We start from the raw sequence: 24,413 nt of genomic DNA on the forward strand, positions 1-24,413 counted from the left end.
CTTTATACCCAAACTGTCTTCGCCTTGCACATTCGGGCTCCAGAGGACAGAGGGCAGTTTTTGACAAGGTGATTAGGAGGAAAGTCAAGTATAAACAGCTTGTAAATGAGGTTAGTGCAATACCTGGATTAATTATTTCTTTATTTATACTAATCTTTGACTCCAAATCAATTGAGTCAGCTTGTAGAAAATACAGCAACATGACTCAAATGCTCATAGTGTGAACAGAAAAAAAAGGTCAGAACAAAATCTTAGGAACATAAGATTAAGTCAGTACAATCCTTGTTTTAAAAATGCGGTTATAAAATGAACTTGACTATGGTAATGATTTCAGTGTATACATGTATCAAATCATCATGTTGTACACTTGAAATATATAAATTTTTTTCAATTATACCTAATAAAACTGGAACAATAAGTAAAGCTGAAATAATTTTTTTTGTATCTACAAAACCAAAGGACAAAAGATCCAAATAGACGTTCTTCAAAGAAGATACACAGATGGAAATGCAAATCAAAACTACAGTGAGATACCACTTCACACCCACTAGGATGGTTAGAATCAGAGACCAAAAGGAACCATTGTTAGTGAGAATGTGGAGAAATTGGAACCCTCATACGCTGATGGGGATATAAATTTGGAAAATATTTTGGAAAAAGTCTGGCATTTTCTCAAAATGTTAAACATAGAGTTAACGTCTGATCCAGAAATAGTGAGAAGAGGATTCGCGAGGAAAGTCAATTTTTCAACGAATGTGCTCTTTTTTGCAGAAATGACTGAGCCAGGCCTCCATACAGTATTTGTCTTCACTTCTCTGACCACACTCTAGCTGACTAAAAGTCTTCCTCGATTCCTAGAAATATTTTAGATGGCTCTATAAGATCTATTGAATAATTCCATCACACTTTTACTTTTTTCTCTCGGAGGTTAAGAAACATAAGTGCACTTAGTATAAAGTGGTAAAACTACAGATTTTCTTAAAAGGCACGTCATAGGCACTGTTTGGCTCCCATTGCTATGGGAAATGAATAGCTAAGTACAGAGAAAAAAATTTAGCTAAGTAAGAGACTGTTACTATACTTTCTACTTCAAATTTTAAGAGACAAAACTGTGAGCATGTTAACAGAGCTAAGAGAATAAAAATAACTCCCTCAGAGTTCAAGCCAAGAGAGAAAAAAAAATTTCTATGATTATAATCTATGTAAGAGCTAAACCAAATTCTCTTGCTGAGTTTAGGGCTTGCAGCATTTTTTTGGAATTTTATATTAATTTTTCATGCATAATATGGTCTATATGTAAATCAGTCTGTGGATGGTTTGTTTTTCATTATTAATGAGGGACTGTGACAGGTGACAGCTTCATTAGGAGACTGACAGTGTGGCTTGCTGGTGAGACAGTACGTCGGAGGAGAACCCACCTTGGAGATTTTCCACTTTCCTTTCTCAACTAGCTTCCTCGTTATTTCTCTTCTAACTATCAAACATGCAGGGTGGGACTGGTAGGTTGTGGGCGGGCGCTAGGGAAGGCGGTCATCCGCAATGGAAGGGAAGGGAAGGTGAAGGCCTCAGGAACAAAAGCCAACTACCATGGTCCTTCTCCGGGAGAGCTTTTCACATTCCAGAGGGCCAGCCCTGGGCTACGTGAGTGCACCACCCTGCCAGGCATGAAAGGACAACATACCTACCAGCTACGAATAGTCCCAGCAGTATAAGTATCTGATTCAATCTTCCTTTCTCCCTTGCCTTCTTTCCTTCCTCTCTCCTCCCCTCCCTCTTTCTTTGTTTCTTTCTTTCTTGATTGCTTCCTTGTTTGCTGTCAGCAAACTCTGAGATCTAATTTAATTCTTCCCAGTCAAGGAAATCAAGGGCTATACTGGCGAGATGGCCAGTTTAGATTCTCTCGGTTGATTCATCAAGGTGGTACCTCGACTTCTGTAGCTTCTAGGAAATAGGATTGGAGTCAGTCGTACCCAAGTCCAGAGATACAGGTTTGTTGGAGCAAACACGCACTCAATCCCACTGCCGCTTTTCTTTTTAGGACATTAATGTTTTGACATCTCAGCTGTCTTCATTGCATAAGATATTTCAGATAAAATGTTTTTTGTGTAAATCCAGTAAGTACAGATGTGTTGGAAATTTTAACTTCCAACCCGTGTCACCAGCCTACCAATTCACTAATTCAGAGTGTAAATATGGTAATTCCTTGCCTGCTGCTAAGCCAAGTAAATAGAATTATATTCTTAGAGCAATAAGCCCTTGCAAAATACTAATGAAACAAACAGGAAATATCAATAAATTAACAATAAAAAAAGATGTAACAAATTTCAATTTTTTTTTAAATTTTTTAACATTTATTTTTGAGAGACAGAGGAAGACAGATCATGAGTGGAGGAGGGGCAGAGAGAGAGGGAGACACAGAATCCGAAACAGGCTCCAGGCTCTGAGCTGTCAGCACAGAGCCCGAAGCGGGGCTTGAACTCACAGACTGCAAGATCCTGACCTGAGCCGAAGTCAGACACTTAACCGACTGAGCCACCCAGGCACCCCCAAATGATTTCATTTAAATATTGTCTAATTTAGTATTGGCAGTGGCCATATACATAACATTAATATGAATATTGTTTTAGTATCAAAATATCAATTTTAATATTCAAAACATTTGGAAAGGTGTTATTTACTGGTACTGATCTCATGAATTTTCATTAGAAAGATCAAAGAAAAGAGTTCTTAGAAAATTTTTTTTTCTTAGAACTCTTCCTTAACTGCATTGTGATAATGAGGTATAGATGTAGGGCACAGATAGTGTTCACCTGAATTATTGTGCAATAGGAATGTTGACTTGTATGAATACATGATTAAGAGGTATCACCTGTGGGTTCAGGCTTGAGCATGGCTAAGGCTGGGTTGCCTGAACTTGCTGTAGGTCTGAGGTGTGAAGGAGCAGGATCTTCGAGGACATCATCTAGTTCATCCAATGAAGTATTTTTTTTTACTTTTATTTTTTATTTTATTAAAAATTTTTTTTTAAATATTTTTATTTATTTTTGAGAGACAGAGAGAGACAGCACGAGCAGGGAAGGATCAGAGAGAGAGGGAGACACAGAATCTGAAGCAGGCTCCCGGCTCTGAGCTAGCTGTCAGCACAGGGCCGGACGCGGGGCTCGAACCCACGAACCATGAGATCATGACCTGAGCCGAAACACACTGAACTGACTGAGCTACCCAAGTGCCCCTATTTTTTTTTTTATGTTTATTTCTTTTTTTAAAGAGAGAGAGAGGAAGAGGGAGAGAGAGAGAGAGTGGCCCACAAGCCGCAGAGGGGCAGAGAGAGAGGGAGAGACAGAGAATCCAAAGCAGGCTCCAGGCTCCAGGCTCCAAGCTCTCAGCAGAGCTCCACATCGGGCTCAAACTCACATGTGAGATCATGACCTGAGCCGAGGTCGAATGCTTACCCCACTGAGCCACCCAGGTGCCCCTCCAATAAACTATGAATTTGTTGGAAAGAATGACTCTTCCTTATAAACTAAATGCTAACATTAACTTCCAGAATCTGACAGAGAAGCTATCTTCACAAATATTCATGTATTCAAGATTGAGAAGGACAATACTTAACGTTTTTAAAGAGCAAATAGTTTCAATTTTTGATTCAGTTGATTAAAAAAGCATTTAAGGGTTATCACAGTTAAAACAATGTGAAGATTTTAAGATTCTTTTTATCATAAATTTCTGAATGCTAATTTGTTTAGGAATGATAAACTCAGAATCTAAGTATATTTAGAAACAAAAAATAATAATAAAAATGAAGTAAATTCTATTTCCCAAAGAGTCATAAGTTAATTTTACAAACTATTTCAGAAGATGAGCGCCCTGCGAGGCTACCCCTGGGGAGCGTCTCTGGACCTGCTTTTCCTCCTCTGAAACCTGAACCAGACGATGCCATCCTAATGGCCGAGAAGACTGTAAACGTTTGGTAATGGAAAGAGCAGGAATGCATCCTATTTACTTGAATCTTACTATTTATTGCGCAGTGTTGTTCTTTATCTATATTACCTCACTTTACATCCAGAATAGTCCTTGGTGGTGGGTGGGTGGTTGAAATAACACACGGAGGAAGGGTGACTTCGCCTCTCCCGGGAAGCCCAGGTAATACCTGAGGAGTCTGTCTCCTGAGCGTGCGCCTGGGGCATCCGTACCTTTGCTATGAGAAATCTCAGAAACATGCATTTGAAACATTACTTCCTTTAGAAATGTGTGTCTGACTCTCCCAAGTTTCCCAAGAATTCCTTTCTTTTGCCCCCTCACTGCACTTTGTTCGTTCACCCGTTCTATAAACCACCTTACTGGTTGCCACTCTGCCCACCTTCCTTTCCCGAGAGAGGGGACTGTGGTATTTCCTATTGTATCCCAGGAGTCTGTCCATATCTGCTATCTAGTAGATACTAAATGCATATCCAGTAGATGGACTGAATAGATGAACAGACTCTATGACTTAATATTGCTGATGACCCACCAGTATTATTCCAGGGCACAGGTAGAGGGTCAAGGCATATGCTTCCCTGGTAAGATGGCTTAATTAATTAGTATTTCTTCTAGAGCTTTGTTAAAGAGGATCCTGAGTTGTCTGGGAGCACTCCTGGCCTAAGCTTTGGCAAATTATGTGGCCCGATGACAGCATCCAGGTCTAACTGTGCTTCTGTCCTCTCCTCAGTAAATTATTTAACATCAGATAAATCCTTTACCCTCAGGTTCTATCGTTATGTTATTGTTGGGATTTGTATCCCTTGGAGTCTGATCTTTTATGAAGGGTGTCAGTCACCATGCTTGTACTGGTTGGAACAGGGCCACAGAATTTGATACTGACTTTGTTTGTTGAAAGCACATAGTTGTGATGGAATACCAGGCTCCCTCCATTTGTTTTTGGGTGTCGGTCACTGGCAAAAGAAAGCATTATCAGACTGCTCATTCTATTCTTGACATCTCCACATAGAGAAACATGCATTTGAGAGCTTTTGGAACCTTCTCTGGGTTCCAAATCCAATTTTCAGGAGTCGACAAGTTTTTTTTGTTGGCATGCATCAGAAATTCCTTGTCTGTAATCTGTAGGTTTTTATTTGATATTATATTATGCTGCCTATGAATACCATTAATAAAATGAGCCAACATTTCTCTGCGCCTTCTGTAACAAATCAGAACACACATTCTTATGATAATTTGGAGAACAATAGCTCTTTGAAGTATGTAGTCTGGATTTTGAGGCCATGTTGCTGTCATGTTTCTCATTTTTTAAAAAATCTGTTAATTTAGTTTAATCATTGTTTTAAATATGTTTTCGTAATTTACTACCTAAAAACCCTGGAAATTTAGTATTGTCCAAATCATAACATAGATGTGGATTTTGAATTATATAGTTTCATGTAAAATAAAAGAAAAATTTATATTCGATAGGAATGAAACACTTCAATAACGGTGTCAGAACAGAGAACCAAACCCTTTACGATATAGAACATGAATCAACTTGTACATATTTGTTGGAATGTTCTATGTGGTCCCTGGTATTGCCAATTTAGTGAAAATAGGCATTAGAGACTTCTTTGCTCTTTCCAAATACTCTCATACATTGATGGTGGGAATTTGATATGGAGGGCAAAACAACAATATCCAGAAAATTATACATATGTTTTCTCTTTAGCTCAGGATTCAATCCCATATCTAGGAATCTATCCCAGAATTACACTGGGAAAAATAGATTCATTACTTGTAACACTGTTTGTAATGGCAAAATTAAGAAGAAGCCCATCAACAGAGAACAAGTTGAGCAAATTATATCACCACATGATGGAGTACATACAACAATTAAAGGAAGTGAGGAGAATCTCTATATAATAATAGAGTGTAGTCACCAGAGTATGTTAGATGGAAAAAGTCAGGTGGACATCACTGTACAGTGAGGTACGTTTCATCATCAACAGTGATGGGCTGTCTGATTCACATCCAGATATCATGTTTATCTTGATGTAATGGCACAAAGTACATAGATTTTCCTATGAAGTATCCTTGCCAAAAATGTTTAATCTGAGTCTCACTAAGTCTTAAGGTCTAATTACCAGTTTATTCGAAATATGGGGGACAGAGAAACATTTTTTAAAGGAGACACATGAGAACCATCAGATCAAAGCAGAAGGTGGGACACTCCACAAGCCTGTTGTCTTTAACGAGGAAATCTCTGGGGAAAAGGTAAAGAGGTTGTGATAAGGAATCTTCTAGATTAAAAGAGAACTTAGACTTTAGAGCTTGAATTGATTCTGGTTTTAGACCAACCAATTCCCAAAGACATTTTGGTTGCAATTAAAATATGGACTCAGTATTAGATGGTATTAAAGAATTACTGTTAATCTTAGCACATATGATCATGGTATGATGGTGAGGTAGGGAAATGTCCTTGTTTCGGAGATGCATCTAGAAATATTCAGGGTAGAAATACTATGTTGCCTATAATTAAAATACTTCAGAAAAAAATAGTTGCAACAAATTGGGCAGAGTGTTAACCATCACCAACTCCAGGTGATGACTATAGTAATTATTATTTTTTTAATTTGTTTTAACATTTATTTATCTTTGAGAGAGAGAAAGAGAGAGACAGAGTGGGAGTGGGAAGGGGCAGAGAGAGAGGGAGACACAGAATCTGAAGCAGGCTCCAGGCTCTGAGCTGTCACCACAGAGCCCAATGTGGGACTTGAACTCATGAACATGAGATCATGACCTGAGCCAAAGTTGTACACTTAACTCACTGAGCCGCCAGATGCCCCTGGTAGGGGGTATTATTGTATTATTGCTACTTTTCTGTTTGTTGGTAAAATTTATTTAATAAAAAGCTAAAAAATAAAACCGAAGCAACAAAACACCACATAAGGTGACTCCTTCAGTCCCTGGCCCTTCCCCCTCTCGAAGACTGGGAGCAGGCCACAGCAGCTGCCTTGACTCTGCTAAATAGAAGGCATGAGTTGAAGTTGGTAGAGGAGTGCCAGGTCTGGAGCCCCTGCCGACCAGCACTGGACCGACCACCTGCCTACCCAGGGAGAAATAATTATTATAGTTAAGCCATTGGAAAAATATTTAATTTTAAGTGTTGTAAATTTGCGGGATGTGCCAAGAAGTGAAATACACACGCTGAATCTCAGAATTCCCACTATCCCCTCCCACAACTTTGAGACTAAATATTAGACCCCATGGGACTTGCAGAAGTGGGGGCCCATGGAACAACTCACTGTGGTATTTGGAACATTGTTAATTCCTAATAAAAAGTTGCCAAAGAGTTTGTTTGATTTATCTCACTAATGACCAAATGACCTGTCTCCATGTTAGGTGGCTTATAAAATAGAAATGAAGCTGCCCTGGGGATCCTGAATAAACATGTAAAACTTTGCACAGATGTCCTTCCCAAATGGTGTATTTCACCAACACTGAGGAAGGGAAGTTATCATAAACAGACGTACTTGGATATAAGAAAGCTGTTTCTAAAATGTAAGAAGAAAAGACGGGTGTAGAATATCTTCTTGGCAGGATCCTGATTGGCAGAAGTTTCTAGGCATGGTTTGTAGTCTGTGGCAAAAATGATAGTTAAACATTTAATTTGCTTGAGAATTGTTTCCCAGACTATTATTATAGGATCACTGATTGGGTGCTATAAACATTTTATATTTCAAGAAGTGTTTGATGTGTCACGTTACATCTAGTAACGTGAATACCGCCCAACCCTCTAACCCACTTCTCATCTTTAATGTTGAATTTGCTTCTTGAGTCCTTGTGGGGAATAATCTTGTGGGCAAAGATGGCTCGTTAACACAAACAAAGCCACTGATGGTAGGAAGAGTTAGGCTTCCCATCAGAAATCAAGCTGTGATGGGAGACTAAGTCAGTGATCAAAACCGGAGCAAGACCCCCTTCCTGGATGGAAGTGTTAAGTGGAAGCCTTACATTACCCTTCCCCACCTCATTTTACCAATACATCTCCCTCACACATTTACCCCACTCCCTGCCATCTCCCCTGCTACCCTCAAGGAACTCAGCCTCCTGCCCCATTGCAAACCCCTGTTGTGGAATTTTGGCACCAACAGAGCATCATTTGAGACTTTCTAAACCTCTACCTTCTCCCCCCAAAACTCCTATAATCCAAAATATGACTGCTGTTGAATTTCATCAGAATATTTACAGACACAAGTGATTTATCTACACAAAGTCAGAATTCTTAAGGTGGTAAAATCCTCTGGGCGTAAGATGACTCAGTGTCTACCATATGATGCTTTTTGTTCCGTTTTCCTTCTGTGTGCTCCCTAAACAATCTGCAACAGAGGGGATTAGGAGCAGGGGAAAGGGGAAAGTCAAATCAGAAATGGGGATGGGGGAGAGGAGATCATATATACATTGAAAATAAAAGAAAGGTGGTTTTCCTTGCATTGATTTGTATTTAGTCACAATATTTATTTTCAAATACCATGAAAAGAAATGAAATTTCTACATTCTAGAAAAGGGAACCTGAGAAATACTGCACTGTCCCTGATCAAAAGTAACATTAACAGAAATGTCTAGACTCTTCCCATGTGTTTTTTATTTTAAATGATAAGTTTATTCACTTGCAGTTATTCTTAGTGTCTTACCCCCAATTTGCAATAATTAACTATAAAAATAATTATATATATTTTACTGAGCTGTCTTTGGTTCTCTTTGAAAGTGAATACCAAATTTACAGGAAAAAACAAGCAGGAACAGACACATGGGCTGATGTAGGAGTACATACAGTACTGCTAGCTGTCTCAATATTTTCATCGATTCGTTCTTTTATGCTGAGATTTCAGGCAAGGGATTGGTCTTGGCCAATATAAATTTTGGCAACATAGGCTTGGAGCTCTCCTAATAAATCAAAATGTCTCATATTCATGGTGCCAAATATTTTCTTGACTCATTTATATTTGTAGTTACTAAAAAACTAGCTCCATGCCTTAGGATGATGTTTAACATGTTAGCTGAGTTGGCTAATTGTACTCTTGGTCTCAGCTCTGGTCTTGACCTCAGGTCTGAAGGTCAAGCCCCATGCTGGGCATGGAGCCGGCTTTAAAAAAACAAAAACAGAATCAAAAACAAGAACGATGAGGGGCACCTGGGTGGCTCAGTGGGTTAAACATCTGACTTTTTTTTTTTTCAATATTTTATTGTCAAGTTGTTTTCCATACAACACCCAGTGCTCTTCCCCATAAGTGCCCTCTCTTGATTTCAGCTCAGGTCATGATCTCAAGGTCGGTGTCTGCTGTAGGCGAAGAGGCTGCTGGGGATTTTCTGTCTCCCTCTCTCTCTCAAAATAAGTAAACATTTTTTTTAAATGATGAGAAAAATAAGTGTAACACAATGAGTTTTTCATGAAGTTAATTTTATTTATTTCAAAAGAGAGTCCTTTATTATAATAGTATTTTTTTCCTGGTTTTTTAATGTTGAAATAAATCCTTCCCTTTATAAAACAATGGTGACAGTAGCTGGTAATTGTTTTAATATGTGCTTAATGGTTTTAATTTAACAAATTAGAAGAGGGCAAACGTACGTTTCTTTAGTCCTTTTTTTCCACAAGAGGAGGACAGGTTTTACTTGTAGTGGAAATCCCAATGCTGAAGACCCACTGTTCATAGTCTGCTTTCTCCAGTCCCCATCACCTCCATTCTCTGCTTCAAAAGTTGTTTTCCAGGATTCCTGCTAGGAGAGAATAGGATCAAATTGCAAAGATGCTTTTCAAGTCATAAACTGACTTTTCAAGTTGTAAACTGCTTGATGCTAACACTGATTTTTTTTTAACTGAAAAGATGTTTCTGAATTGAAAGACCGGTGCTTCTGAATAAACTGAGAAAGCATTTTCTTTATCTACGCAAAAAAAAAAAAAAAAAAAAGAAAAAAAAAAGATCAAAGAGCTTTTCTCCTGGGCTCTTCACTGTGACTTCACAATAATCATTTTCAGATTAACCAGAGTGGACCTTGGAGTTTCCAGGTTTTTCTTTATTAGCAAATCTAAGGTTAGCTAGAACCCAGATGCAGAACTTAAGACAGAAGAAAAATGGAAGTGTGAGGCAATACTTAATCATTTCATTATGTGCAATTAACCATTTATTCACACTTCTTAAAAGCAGAGACCTGGAATGAGGGTGTCCACAACAACAAAAAGTGTAATTAAATACCCCTCAGTTTGTTACCTTCAGGAAAATTTCATCATTGCAAAAATTTTATAATTCTTTGCAATTGCTTGTTTCCTCTCCATTTCCCTTCCCACCTTGGGAATTCTTAGTTCGAAATCTCGATCTAAATGGGGGATTTAAAAAAAAAGTTATTTTTAGGGACAAAGAACAGTATTTTGCACCTAAAAGGAAACATGGGTGTGGATATGGCCTTAAGTTTCCACATCTATCAATATTTTTGGAACCCTGTGTAAAGAGCACCCACTAGGCACTCTACAGATAGAATTTCAATATAAATGTCAATACCAACCTTTAAGTTTTCAAAACCACTTTTTGGAGAACAACCCAATTTTGTGTTTTCTGAACCAAGAGTTTATAGATTTCTTGATCTGAAGAATTCATAATTATCTTGTTTGTTTGTTTGTTTGTTTGGTCGTTTTTGCCCTGTTGGGACTTCTTCTTTTCTTTTTCTTGCTTTCTTCTTCTTTTTTTTTTTTTTTTTTTTTTAATTCTTCCAATCGCCTCTCCAGCGATTTGTTTAGTTCGCTTTACTGTTTAGCGAATGAACTATCTGGACCCAATTCCGGCAGCCTGGTTGCCCTGGACCGTAGCCACGACTTCCAGGATCCCCGGCTTTCCCTGCAGGGACCGTCCTGGCCCGGCCGGAGCCCCGGGTCGCGCGCCCAGAGAGGAGGTGGCGACGGGGCCCGCGAAGTCCCGACGGCGGCGCTCGGGGCTCCGGTTGGCCGAGAGCCTGGCGGCGGGCTGCCGGCGGACGACACCTCGGCTGCGGTTCCGAACAGAGCTACGCCCGCCCCAGGACACTAGGAGGGGACCCGGGAGCAGTGCGCGGGGACCGGGTGCGGGAGGGGAGCTGCGGGGCGGGGCAGGGGCGGGGCGCCGGCGGGAGCCCACCTGCCCTGCGGGCGTCCCCGGGAGAGGCGGGGCCCTGAGGCCACGCGCCGCTTCCAGCGGGGTAAGAGGGGCGGCGGCTGCGTTTCTCAGCGTCGTCAAACCCGGCTTCTCCAGGCTCGAATTCAGCCTCCAGCTGCAGCCGCCCGGAAAGCCCACGCCCAGCAGAGCGGCTGCTCCTGGACACAGTTCTGAGGGTGGTGGGTTTGCTCAGGGCGCCAAAGGCGTCGGGACGGAGCCAGCCTGCCGGGAGGGGACTGAAGAGGTGGCCCGAGCACCCCGCAGGACGCGGGCAGCCGTCGGGGCTTGTGAGGCAGGGGCGCTGAGCTGGACTCCTAGACTCCGAGGCTCCTGATAGGTGACCGAAGCCTTAGCACCAGCATCCCTTGGGGAGATTTCTTCCGTGCGGACTTCTGATTCTGTTTCTCAAGATTATCCTCTTCCTCCCAGATAGGCCGCTCGAGCTGCAGGTGCCAGCCCCGAGCGCCGAGCTCCCGCGGTCTCTGTGGACTGCACTTGAAGGGCTGGGATCGGAGCTGCCTTCTGTCCCCGTGGCCCCCATGCTCCTGCCGTGGTTAACGGGGCTAGCGGCTGGAATAGTCTTCCTGCATTTCTTGCAGAAGCTCGTGTTCCCTTATTTCTGGGACGACGTCTGGTACCTGCTGAATGTGATACGCTGTGCAATTTGGCTGAAGATGCGTGTGCTGAAAGGGGAGGTGTTCACTGTCCTGGAAAAATTCCTCAGTCTTGCCGAGAAGCAGCCCCAGAAACCTTTCATCATCTATGAGGGAGACATCTACACCTATCAGGATGTGGACAGAAGGAGTAGCAGAGTGGCTCACGTCCTCCTGAACCATTCCTCGCTCAAGAGGGGGGACCCCGTGGCTCTGCTGATGAGCAACGAGCCAGACTTCGTCCACGTGTGGTTGGGCCTGGCCAAGCTGGGCTGCGTGGTGGCCTTCCTCAACTCCAACCTTCGCTCCAACTCCCTTCTGCACTGCATCCGCAGCTGTGAGCCCAGGGCCCTCGTGGTGGGTGCAGGTAAAAAGTCCCTCCCGGGGAGGTCTGCTTGGGCGATGCCTCTTTGTGCAAATGGCAACCCTGTTGGTCATCGCCCCTCCGCCCCTGTTGGTTAGAACAGTTCACAGCTAATACTTCCAGTGTATGACGAAGTGTGCTTAGTGTGGCTACAAAATACTTTTACAGTTCTGTGATGACTGCTGGCTTACTACCCCCTGCTCTATGTCAATCACTTCCTCTTTTGTAGATTAGGAAACACCAGGACAGGGTGGGGAAACTTTTCTGAAATCTCTACTTCTCACTGTTTTGAGAGAGGGACACTTTTATGGTTATTGATATCTTCCAGGAAAGCAAGAACACAGAGAGATAGAATTTGTTAAGTTCTAGTTTTGTCTGCTCTGACAGAATTATTTGATGAGTCGGAAAGGCACTTTGATTTCATTGTGGAATGCCTGCCTGCTTCCAACAGTCTGAAGATTGGCTTCGTTTGAAGAACAAGCACATTTCATCTGAATTGCATGAATTCTCATCTTCGTGTGTCTCCTCTTCCTTTCCCTGCTTGCAAGCTGGGATTTGCCTAGCAAGGTTGGGTTCCCGTCTCCCAGCCAGGGGGCGGGCTCTTGGCTTCTTGCTCTCTCTTCCCTCACCCTCATCTCTGCATTTTTTTTTTCTCTTTGCTTTCGTTATGTTCTAGTCTTCTCTCCCTCCTCCCTTGATGTTAGGCTTTGGATACACATACTTACACAGAACTGCAAAGAAAAGGTTTGGGTAGAGCACCTCATTAAGAAAGAACCTAGGAAGTTGAGTTGCATGACCAATGGAATTGAAGTATGACAAGTGATACTTACTTGGTATAATATAATGGGTTTATGCATATTTTTCTGGAATGATGAGAGGTAGGTAGAGGATGAAGAGGTTCCATGGCAAGGGCCTTAACGAAAGTATTTAAGTATGTTAGATTTATAGATGCATACTGACAACTCATACAGAATTTTTAGATTCACAGAGGAGTCTGGAAAAGTTATCTGCATGTATGCTTAAGTGATCTTTAAGGTGTAGAACTTGATAAATGACCTTTATCCTATTGTAATTACATGTCACGCAATAATGGGTTAGGGGATATACAGTACAAGTGTTAGTTACTCAAGACTTTGATTTCTGCTTGTTTCCATTGTCCTTTCAGCTCACCTTAGGACCTGGTAAAAAGCAAACTGTTTACTCTGAAGCACTGACTTTGTCTCATTTGATCGAAAGGAGTGGAGAAGCTGAATAGTCTCTTTTGTGTATTTTTTGTTCATTTTTTTTTTCATTGCATAGTCCTATCCTCTGAGGTTGAAATTCAATCCCCCACCTGAGAGAGGTTAACCAGTGTGATGAACTTTCTCTGAACTGTGGCCATAAGCAGCATAAATGAACACAGAATTTTGATCATCCTGGTGAAAAAGGGCAAGTGGTAATGTGGACGAAGCGGAAAAAAATACATATCATAGTTCCTCTTTGGGTATATCTTAGCTTTCTATTCCACTGCCTATATTATTGCTCAATCCTTTGAGATTGCTAAATCCAAATGAGGTCACGATTTCTAGAGAAAATAGAAATTGTGCTGAAATTTGATAAAGTCATAAATTGGTTTGACAAACAACGAGGCCCAGAGGATCCCTGGAAGGGTTTCTGTGGCCGTGTTATTAAAGCCGACCTGGGAAATGTCCCACCGCCAGTCTCCTGAGGGGCTCCTCTCAAAGTGTGTGGGGCTGTTACCTTTCCACACAGACGATTCCAGTTGCTCTTTGCGGAGTGGCTACCTAATTAGGACCAATTCGTTTTTCAGTCTTACTCGTGCCAAAGTTTTGCTTTCCTTGCCCATGACTTAATTGTGTTGTTTCCTTGTTTTTGATTTTAACACCAACGTGAGTTTTGGTATACAAAAGCCTGTTTGAGATGTTGAAATTTTAAGCGAACACCAATTTGCTTAGGAGTATATAGGTGGGGAAATCAACCTTAAATCTTCGTAACAGTTCTTTTTAGCATATCTTTAAAATATATAAAGTACATAAAGTTTTCAGCTATGGGACAGTTCTGTTTCTTTTAATGACTAGATTCTTTCGTTCTTGCTAAGATGTGGCCTAATATCATAAGCACTTTTCCATCTTTGACGTTCTTAGCCTGAAATACAAGAAATTCTGTATTCTTGCCATCTTGAGTTAAATACATAAATACGGTTTTTAGAGCCTTAGATGTTAGAGGTCTTAGAATCTCGTGGAATGTTTCTGAGGGAGATGTACCATTAAACATTATATCCCCAGGGAAAGTGTATTGTGGTAGAAAGAGGAATCAGATGGTTTAGATGGAGATAAGCCAGACAGATCTGGGTTTCCCACGTGGCCTGCCTCTTCTTAGCTGTGTAATTAAGGATAAGATCATCAGTTGTGCTGCCTCTCATTTTTACTTAGTTGCAAAATGGTGACAATACCATCTACGTGACAGTATAATTCTGAGACTAAATGAAGGACCTTTTGTAAAGTGGCTAGCTGAATGCCAGGTAGGTATAGCTGAAGCCTTAGTGAATTGAAATAATTGTTACTATTACTAGCATTATTAAGTCATCTGAGGCTTTCTAAAATTTGTTTTCAATGTTTATTTACTTTTGAGAGATACAGTATGAGCAGGGGAAGGGCAGAGAAACAGAGAGACACAGCATCCAAAGCAGGCTCCAGGCTCTGGGCTGTCAGCACAGAGCCTGATACAGCGCTCTAACCCACAGACCGTGAGATGTGACCTGAGCCGAAGTTGGACCCTCAACCAACTGAGCCACCCAGGTGCCCCATCTGAGGCTTTTTATAAGGAAACTTGTTTGGACTTTGCTGTTAAAATCTAGTCTGGTGTTAGCTATAAGAAAGGCTAGTAAGTGGTTTGGCATAGGACCTCAGACACCTTACTTTGGTTTATTTTATCAACATTTTATTTTCCAAAAGTTAGCTAGACTCAATTTCAAACAGGTGCTACAGGTATGCCAGATAATGCCTTACAATTCTATCTCCAGGAACAAGTCCAGGGAAAAGATAGCAGCTAATCTACCAGCCAAATTGTTACTGGCATTAACAAAAACAGTCACAGTTGCCTTTTACTCAAGGCCGACTATGGAAAAGATACTCCCAGTGATTCCGAGAGGCAGGTACAGAGTTACATATTGGAAACCGAGGGAAAGAAATTGACCGAGGGTGTCCATGTTGACACAGCTCAGGCTGCAGAGCTAATCTTCCAACCCTGATCTACATAAGACAGTGCTGTGCCGTAGGGCCTAATCGTTCCTGAGGCTGTCAGTCCCCTTGTGATGTAACTAGGAAGACATGTGCGTTCCGATTATGTAAAAACAGTAAAGTAAAGGTTGCCAATATTAAGACACCAGATAGTTCATACACAGATAACTGGAAACAATTTAAATGGTTTTAAAACTTGGATTCCTTTCTCTCAGTCTGAAGATTCAAAAATACTTACCAGGAAGTTTTCTGTGTGTAGCGTGTGGTTTTGAAGAAACGTCAAATGGCCTTTCAGATTTCCCTGGAAAATGTCAGTGCCTTTGATTCAACCTAGTCCTTTCCTCCCAGTATCTCAACTTCAATATTAGTAATAGTGGTTGCTGCCAAGATTATCATCTACCTCTATATGGTTTTCTCTTTGTCTAGAATAAGTAGGAAAATGTTGGGATGCTTGTATATCACTCAAAAAAGTCTGTGTCATTATATTCTTTGACCTATTTAGTAATAATAATAATAATTTCTTCCTTTTCTCTAAAGTACCTTATAAATTACAAATTGTTTTTATATGTATTATCTTAGGTGACCCTCACCCCAGCCATAGTACCCTTGCTTTAATGGTAAGGAAAGCAGAGTTCAGAGTGGGCAAGCCGGCCCCTCGAGCTCACATATGTAGAGGCAGCGTATGACAGAAGCCTGCGTTTTCTGATTCAGAAGCCTGCTGGGCACACCTTTGTCCTTGTCCTGTGCTTCTGTTCATTCCCCCTTCTCCATCTTTTCCTTTCCTTTCCCGTCCCGCCCCCTGCCCCCTTCGGTCCCCCTTTCTCTTCCTTCTTTCTCACCTTCCATCTATCCAACTTTTTTCTTTCAGTACCTTTTCCACTAACCAGCCCTGATCCCCCTGTGCTCTGGCTGTTCACAGCAGCCCAATGGAGTCCTCAAGTTCTAATTGGTATTTGTGTCGCTTGAGGGAACAGACCCGAATGGGGATATAAGCCCTTTGAGCTGAGGAGGTGTGTTTTGTTCACCACTAAGTTCTCCAAATTTAGCACAAAGAAGACGCTCAAAAAATATTTATTGCCTAGATGAATGAATGAAGGAATGAACTAATGAAAAGCTCCCAGGTACATATGCACGCTCAGTAACTGTTTATTTACTTGCATAGTTTTGCTAATAAACTGTCCCTCTGCTGTCCATGTGGTAACTGGTTTTGACAGTAGATATATCAGCAGAATTTCTTTGTTGTTTTATTTTATATTAATGCCGCTAAGCGTTAGGATCGTGACTTCCCAAAGGAATGAAGTCTTTTAGACACGCGAAGCATCCCCAGCGTTTCAGATTTACTTGCATGAGTGTGTTGTGCACTCTGTTCCTTCTGAATATAAACAAATTATTATCAGTGGAGAGCTCCAAAACACACATTAACATGACCCTGAACTCTAACGTTAGACTCAATAGTGTTTTGTGTCTCAACATGTTGGGAAGGGCTTTGTGTCCCTGTTCCCAAGAAGTAACACATGCAGGTTTGCCCTGTTGGTTTTCATGAACCATTGCATTCAGACGGGGCAGGGCAAACGTTCCAGGTAAGAATCACTTCTCCCAGTGTAACTGCCAGTGACAGTCAGCCGTAAAGGTATCTGCCTTTTAAAGACCAAGGGGAAGAGTTAGGGGAAAAATAGAGACCTTTGAAGTTTATAGAAAGGAATATGTTTTCAGATGAGACATATGGATCATGTAAACTTTCATTATTTAACCTGTGTGCTATAATTATCTTCATGTCTGTTTTAATTTTTAGGGCATTTTTATATTTTTACTTACATGTGGTAGAATGAATGGCTTTTTTGCTTTTTTTTTTTTTTTTTTTTTTTACATTTTAGACACAACTTGGTCAAAGATTACATCCATTCCAAAAGAAAATTGCTCGTTCCATTAGGAAGGTTAGGTGGCTTCATGATTCATTAACTGAACAAGACCGTGTTCTAAGTACTGATACATTTGTAGTTCGTTTTTTTTTTTTTTTTTAATCCTAGGGACACTCCCTGGGGTTCTTATTTACAGTATCTGCTGGACGTATGTTTACTGTAAGGGGATGATACTTGAAAACTGGCTGGAGGAAAAACTATTTAAAAGGAGCCCGTGCCTGCTTAGAGAAGTGGCAGGGTTAAATGGAAGAAGTACACATCTTGGAGCGCCTAACATGGGCTTGAATCCTAACTCTGCCCTTTCCTGAGTGCTGACACATAGCAGATGATCAGTGAGCCTCACTGGTCTTGTGTGAATTAAACATAAAGAATACAGCAGACTCCCTGGACCATCGTATCTATTCATTAAATGGTCGCTATAATTATTTTTAATCGCAGAGCAGCAGAGACATTTATACAAACTAGGAGTCTCTGTCATTGCTATAGGCAGAGGGCTGACGGGAGAGAGATTCAGGCACAGGGCACGCGGCCCACGTGACCTGGGTTGAAGCATCTTTTCTGTCCTGCCTAGTAGCCCTGCAGCCATATCCGCTTCCCAGACCTCAGCAACCGGGGCTGGAAGAGTGTCAGACACACATTAGGAGCCAGATTGGTTAGTCTTCTTGGCCAAGAAAAAGAGGATTCTCCCATTTATAACCAAAAGGAATGTGCAAAGGAGCTCTGATGGGGTCCGAAATTTGTGGAAATACCACCTTGGAATGGGCTTTTCACCAGTTTCTCATTTACTTACTGATTGTGTATGTCTAGAGGGTTTTCCTATGCATTTACTAGTTTTTACTACTTTGTCACTGAAAAACAGTAAGCCAGGTCCACCATGGCATTGTGGTCCCATTTGAGTAATAATTATTCACTGGCAATGGGAGATGTGCTAGAAAGAAAGTCAAATGAAGTATTCTACTTTCTGTTTTTTTCACATTGTTACCCGTAAGAGAGATGATGTCTGTTCCTTAAATGGGTGGGGGCGGCCAAGAGTGAACACACATAAACCCCCTTATAAACTCACATGCACATATTCAGAGCAGCTAATAAAATTGTTTCAGGGAAGACTATGTTATCACAGTTGAAAATTTGGTGCTTCTCTGCCCTCCCTCGGTTTATTATAACAATTAATAAATAAACTAATATTTGTTAGTAGATCAACTAACTATCAACTTTCTTAGAAACCAGAGCCTATCCATAGTTTCTATGAAAAACCTGTTCTGAGCTACTGAAAAGCTGTTCTTAGTAGCAGGATGGTAGTGACAAGCATGAAGTGAGGTCTATAATTTCAGTTTGGATTTTGTGATTATTGCTTTGGAGTGTGGAAAGCTCAATATAATTGTTTATAGTTGAATTTCATATAAGTTTTCTTGTTGCCTAAGAGTTCAAGTGTTTGCCAGTGTATTAAGAGCCACAAGCCATTAGTTTGCAAGTCTTTTAATAACATAACTGATGCTAATGGCATAGTAGAGTGATATGTTAAATTTTACTCACTGCATTTGTAGTGTCAGCAATAGGAATAAGAGACTTGATGTAGAAACAGATTTATTGGCACAAAAAGTGCTGAAGGATCATAAACAGAGATCACACCTTACCTGTTTCTATGCCTGCAACACCACCTAATGAAATACCTTGTGTACTTACAAAATAATATGTGTGTTTTTTTAAGTTTACTTATTTATTTTGAGAGAGAGAAAGAGAGAGAGAGAATGCAAACACACAAGCAGGGGAGGGACAGAGAAAGAGAGACAGAAAATCATAAGCAGGCTCTGAGCTGTCAGCCCAGGTACTGACGTGGAGCTCAAACTCATGAGTCGTGAGATCATGACCAGGCTTGAACTGTGAGACCACAATCAGGATTTGAACTCATGAATCATGAGATCATGACCTGAGCTGATAGAGTCAAAGGTCAGATGCTTCACCAATGGAGCCACCCAAGTGCCTCAATAATATGTGCTTCGTAAAAGAACCATCGCTTTGAAAGCCTTCTCCATAACAGCCTTGTTCTGTAATGTTGACTCAAAGGTCATAGAATATTCAGCTGTCTCACTTCTTATGGTAGTTTTCTGTCAAAACCTGCATCCAGAGTTGATCCCATGGGCAGAGCTCAGCTCCGTAAGCAGATCTCTGTCCAGCACCTCCAGTGCGTGTGGCTGGCACAGTCCACTCCAGTATGGATTAGGATACATATCATTCCTTTAAGGTGTTTACAGTTCTCTGGGTTTCAATGGTAGTACACATCACTAAAGAGGAAATCTTCATGAAACACAGCCAAGTGTCCTTGAGGCATTTAAACAAATGCTCTTTTGTGTCAGGACTTAATGTTTAGAATTTACGTTCAAAATTACACTGAAACTTTTCATTTTGTTAAGATAAATTGGCCATGATAAAATAATATTTTATGTTCTGCAAGACTTTTCAAAATTTTAGTTCAGTTTTCACTATCCTCACCCACATTTCCCACTACTCCTGAAGAAATAATTTGTTGATGAGAGTTCTGTGGAACTCTAAATGTTACAGCTAAATCAGTTTAATTTTAGCATATGAAGGGAATTAGATTATATTTCCTCTAATTCTTAGGCATCTACTCACTTCCTTTTTCTTGGAAAAAGCATGACTCTTTGACAACATGGAGTGTTTATTTTTTTATTTTATTTGTTATATATATATTTTAAAGTCTATTTTGAGAGAGAGAGAGAGTATGCAGAGGAGGGACAGAGAAAGAGGAGAGAATCCTGAGCAGGATCTGCACTGGCAGCATGAAGCCTGAGTCTGGGCTTGAACCACATAAACCATGAGATCATGACTTGAGCTGAAACCAAGAGTTGATCACCTGACCAACGGAGCAAGTCAGGTGCCTTTGTGTGTTTCTTTAGGTTCTACAGTCCCAATAAAGATGTGAGGCCAGAGTTAGTCATATTGTAACTTTCTTTGCACTTATTTTGCCTATTTAGACATATATCTCATTATGAACTTATAAAAGCTTATGTTGTTAATTTACAATTCCCCATGAGTGATTTGAAATTAAGATAATGAAATGAGTCTGTTCAGAGACTTGTACTTATGCATTCAAAATGTGAGAAAGAGTCATTAAAATAAAAGGAAAAGAAAATAGAAAATCTAGATCATTTTCTTGTCCTATTTTTTAAGTTTATTTATGGCTTGTTCTTCCCCCGGCATTTCTTGTGATTTTTCTCTTCTTCTTCTTACCAAAGCAGCCTGCAGCATGATGTTTATGCTCAATGGAACTCTGGACTCTTAACAGTTTATTTTATTTGGATTTGTTATTGGAATAGAAATTAATGCCAAAAAGTTCAAGTCCCAGTCTGCCTCTCTACCACCTACCTATGAACTCCTTATCATTTTCTGTGTTTTTCTCATTTTATTGCAGGTTTTACTTGTGAACTACCTGGTCCCATATGACATATTTCTCTTGTTTCTTTGTGATCAATTTGAATGATAGAGTTTAAGGAATTAAATCACAAGTTTTTTCTCAAATGTATTGAATTATAGTAGAATTAAATAGTGGCTACAGATTGCTTTTTGAGGTAACCAGAAACTGATTTTCATTTCCAAAACAGTGTGGAATGCAGCCCCCTGAGTTCGGTTTCAAATATATCTTGTAATTATTTTTAGGGTTTTGTTAAAAATTTATAAAAATATATAATTGGATGGAAATGTTCATATCTACATGTACTTGAGCATTCTGACCAGGTATATTTAATATCTAATAACATTATTATTTTTTAATGTTTATTTATTTGGGGGTGAGAGGAACAGAGAGAGCAAGAGAGAGAGAGGCTCCATGCTCAGTGCAGAGCCCAAGGTGGGTTTAAATCTCATAAACTGAGATCATGATCTGAGCTGAACCCAAGTGTTAGATGTTCAACCTAATGAGCCACACAGCACCCCTAATATTATTTTTTTATGATTGATTTTTTTAAAGAGGTTAGTGTATAGATTTTAGAGATCATTAGATACGGGTTAGAATAACAGTTCTGGAGGAGGGGTCAAAATGGTGGAACAGCATGGAAGTTTGTGTGCGTGTGTCTCATCCCTGAAATGCAACCAGGTCAACACTAAACCATCTTGCACACCTAGAAAACTGATTAGAGGATTAACACAACAATCTACACAACCTCAACCACAGACCTCAGCAGGTACTCAGCCCAGAGAGGTGAACTAGGGGAGAGAGAAGCCGTGGAGGGCATGGAGCTCTTTTTGCTTGTGGAGAGAGGACAGAGATGTGGGGAGAGTACAGGAAAAGCACCCCTGCCCCCAAAGTAGCTGGAAAGAAACTGGAAGAGTGCAAACATCTGCAAGAGACTGAACACAAAAGGGAAAAAAGGAGAAAGGAGAGGGTTTAAATTCCATTAAGACTCGATAAACAGGGGGAGCACAGAGTCTGAAACTCCACAGCTCGATGCCTGGTGGCACTCTGGTGGGAAAGGCGAGGCCCCAGGAGCAGAGAGCGAGCTCCACGGAGTCCTTAGGCCCCACGGGGAGTGATGGTTCCCCTGCTGGGGGGACATTTGGTAGAGGCCATGTGGCCTCTGCACAGGCAAAGGAGAACGCAGAGAGCACCGCATTTGCTGATGCTGGAACAAGGATGTTAAGAGTAAATCCTGGTGCAGATATGTGTTTTAATTTACCAGTATCCCTGAAATGCTGCTCCTACATGATTGCACGAACTTTTTCTGGGATGGACTGGCACCCAGCCATAGTCTTTAGGGATTGGGAGCAGCATGGCCCTGCTAATGTTCTTGGGAGTGGGCTGGCACCCGGCCATTGCTCAGTAAGACCCACCCTCAGAGGGTCTGAGCAAGTCAAAGCCACAGTCCCTCAGAGGGGTTTGGGAAACACAGCCCCATCTGAGATAAAACTCAGGAAGGAGGTGCCACCTGGCAGCCTGACAGCTTGCTTACAGACAGTGTAGAACCAGAGAGTGGACAGAAGCCAGAGAAAAAGGAGGGGTACTTGATTGCCAGTTGGGGAGAGCAGAGTTCTGAAACTAGAGACTGGGTAGCAGGGTGATGCCATTTTCATCCATGCATATGGGTACATGCCTATCCGTGTACGCGTATTCCACCCCACTAAGCTAAGCAGCACCATCTAGTGGACAAGAGAGCCATTACACTAAGCCCTGCCCATCTGGGCCAGCCATACTCTTCAGGACCAACACAAGTCTCTCCGCCTGCTAAATTTAGAGACTATAAAATTTGACTTCTAGGGGAAACCAAATGTAATTTCAGTAGTATTCCATTCTGTTTGCTAGTCCATCTACTCATTTTTTATCTTTTTCTTTTCTTATTTTTTGGACACAGAAAGGGGAAACATTTATTTTTGTTTTCCAATTTTATTAAGATTTTTAATTTTTCTAGTATATTTTTACATTTTTGTAAGTTTTTAAAATTCTATTTTACTTTCTATTTATTTTTTCAATGTTAGTATATGCATTTTTTTTCAAATTTTCATTTTCCTTTTTTTCTCCTTTTTCTTTTCTTATTTTTCCCTTTTTTCAACACCAGACCAAAACATACCTAGGCTCTCATATCATTTACTTGATTCTTTTTTTGTGTTGTTCTTAATTATTTTTACTTTATTAATTCCTTTTTTCCCTTCAAATGATGAAGGAATTAACCCCAAAAGAAAGAACAGGAAGAAATGACAGCCGGGAAGCTAATCAACACAGATACAAGCAAGATGTCTGAACCAGAATTTTGAATGACAGTAATAAGAATACTAGCTGGGGTTGAAAACAGATTAAAATCCCTTTCTGTGGAGATTAAATAAGTAAAAGCTAGTCAGAATGAAATAAAAAGTTCTATAATCTGTAGAGCTGTAATCTTGAATGGATGCCATAGCAGGAAGGATGGATAAAGCAGAGCAATGAGTCAGTGATATAGGGGACAAATTTATGGAGAATAATGAAGCAGGAAAAAAAAGATGGAAACTAAGGTAAAAGAGCCTGATGTAAGAATTGGAGAATTTAGTGACACATGAAAAAGGAATACAGTCAAATCATAGAGGTCCCAGAAGATAAAGAGACAGCAAAAGGAATAGAAAGCTTCTGTGAGCAAATCATAGTGGAAAACTTTCCTAACTTGGGGAAAGACAGACATCAAAATCCAGGAAGCATAGAGAATACCCATTAGATTCAACAAAAACCAACCATCAACAAGGCATATCACAGTCAAATACTCAGGCAAGGAAAAAAAAAAGTCCTTAAGACATCACAGCAGACCTATGCACAGAAACTTGTCAGGCCAGAAAGAAGTGGCAGGATATATTCAATGTGCTCAATCAGAAAAATATGCAGCCAAGAATTCTTTGTCCAGAAAGGTTGTCATTCAGAAGAGAAGGAGAGATTTAAAAATTTCCCAAACAAACAAAAATTAAAGGAGTTTGTGACCACTAAACCAGCCCTGCAAGACATTTTAAGGGGAACTTTCTGAAGGGAGAAAAGGAAAAACAATCAACAAAGACTAGAAAAGACCAGAGAACACAACCAGTAACTCCAACTCTACAGGTAACATAATGGCAATAAATTCATATCTTTCAGTACTCACTCTATAGGTCAATGGACTAAAAGCACCAAACAAAAGACATAGGGTAACAGAATAGATAAGAAAACAAGATCCATCTATATGCTGTTTACAAGAGATCCGCTTTAGACCTAAAGACACCTTCAGATTGAGAATAGGGGGATGGAGAAACATCTATCATGCTAATGGTCCCCAAAAGAAAGCCATACTTACACAATCTAGATTTTAAAATAAAGACTGTAGCAAGAGATGAAAAAGGGCTTTTTATTATAAATTAAGGAGTGAGTCTGTCCACCAAGAAGATCTAAAAATTGTTAACATTTATGCTGCAAACGTAGAAGCACCAAAATGTATAAATCAGTTAATCACAAACATAAAGAAACTCATTGATAATAATAGCATAGTAGTACAGGACTTCAACATCCCACTAGCAGAAATGGAAAGATCATCTTAACGTAAAACCAACAAGGAAAGAATGGCTTTGAATGACACATTGGACCAAATGGACTT

At 40.5% G+C, this 24,413-nt stretch overlaps 1 protein-coding gene across 1 annotated transcript in view; it reads left to right on the forward strand.

Annotated features, from left to right (window-relative positions):
- The first annotated feature begins 11,165 nt into the window (after positions 1-11,165).
- The window catches only part of SLC27A6 (solute carrier family 27 member 6), a 74,995-nt gene continuing 61,747 nt past the window's right edge, over positions 11,166-24,413 (forward strand). Inside the window, exon 1 of the mRNA XM_029942496.1 lies at positions 11,166-12,164. Within this exon, the coding sequence (XP_029798356.1) occupies positions 11,684-12,164 (481 nt within the window). The 5' untranslated portion in view covers positions 11,166-11,683. The remainder of the gene's footprint in view (positions 12,165-24,413) is intronic.

This window comes from Suricata suricatta, chromosome 6 (assembly GCF_006229205.1).
Source record: "Suricata suricatta isolate VVHF042 chromosome 6, meerkat_22Aug2017_6uvM2_HiC, whole genome shotgun sequence".
Classification (NCBI taxonomy): domain Eukaryota; kingdom Metazoa; phylum Chordata; class Mammalia; order Carnivora; family Herpestidae; genus Suricata; species Suricata suricatta.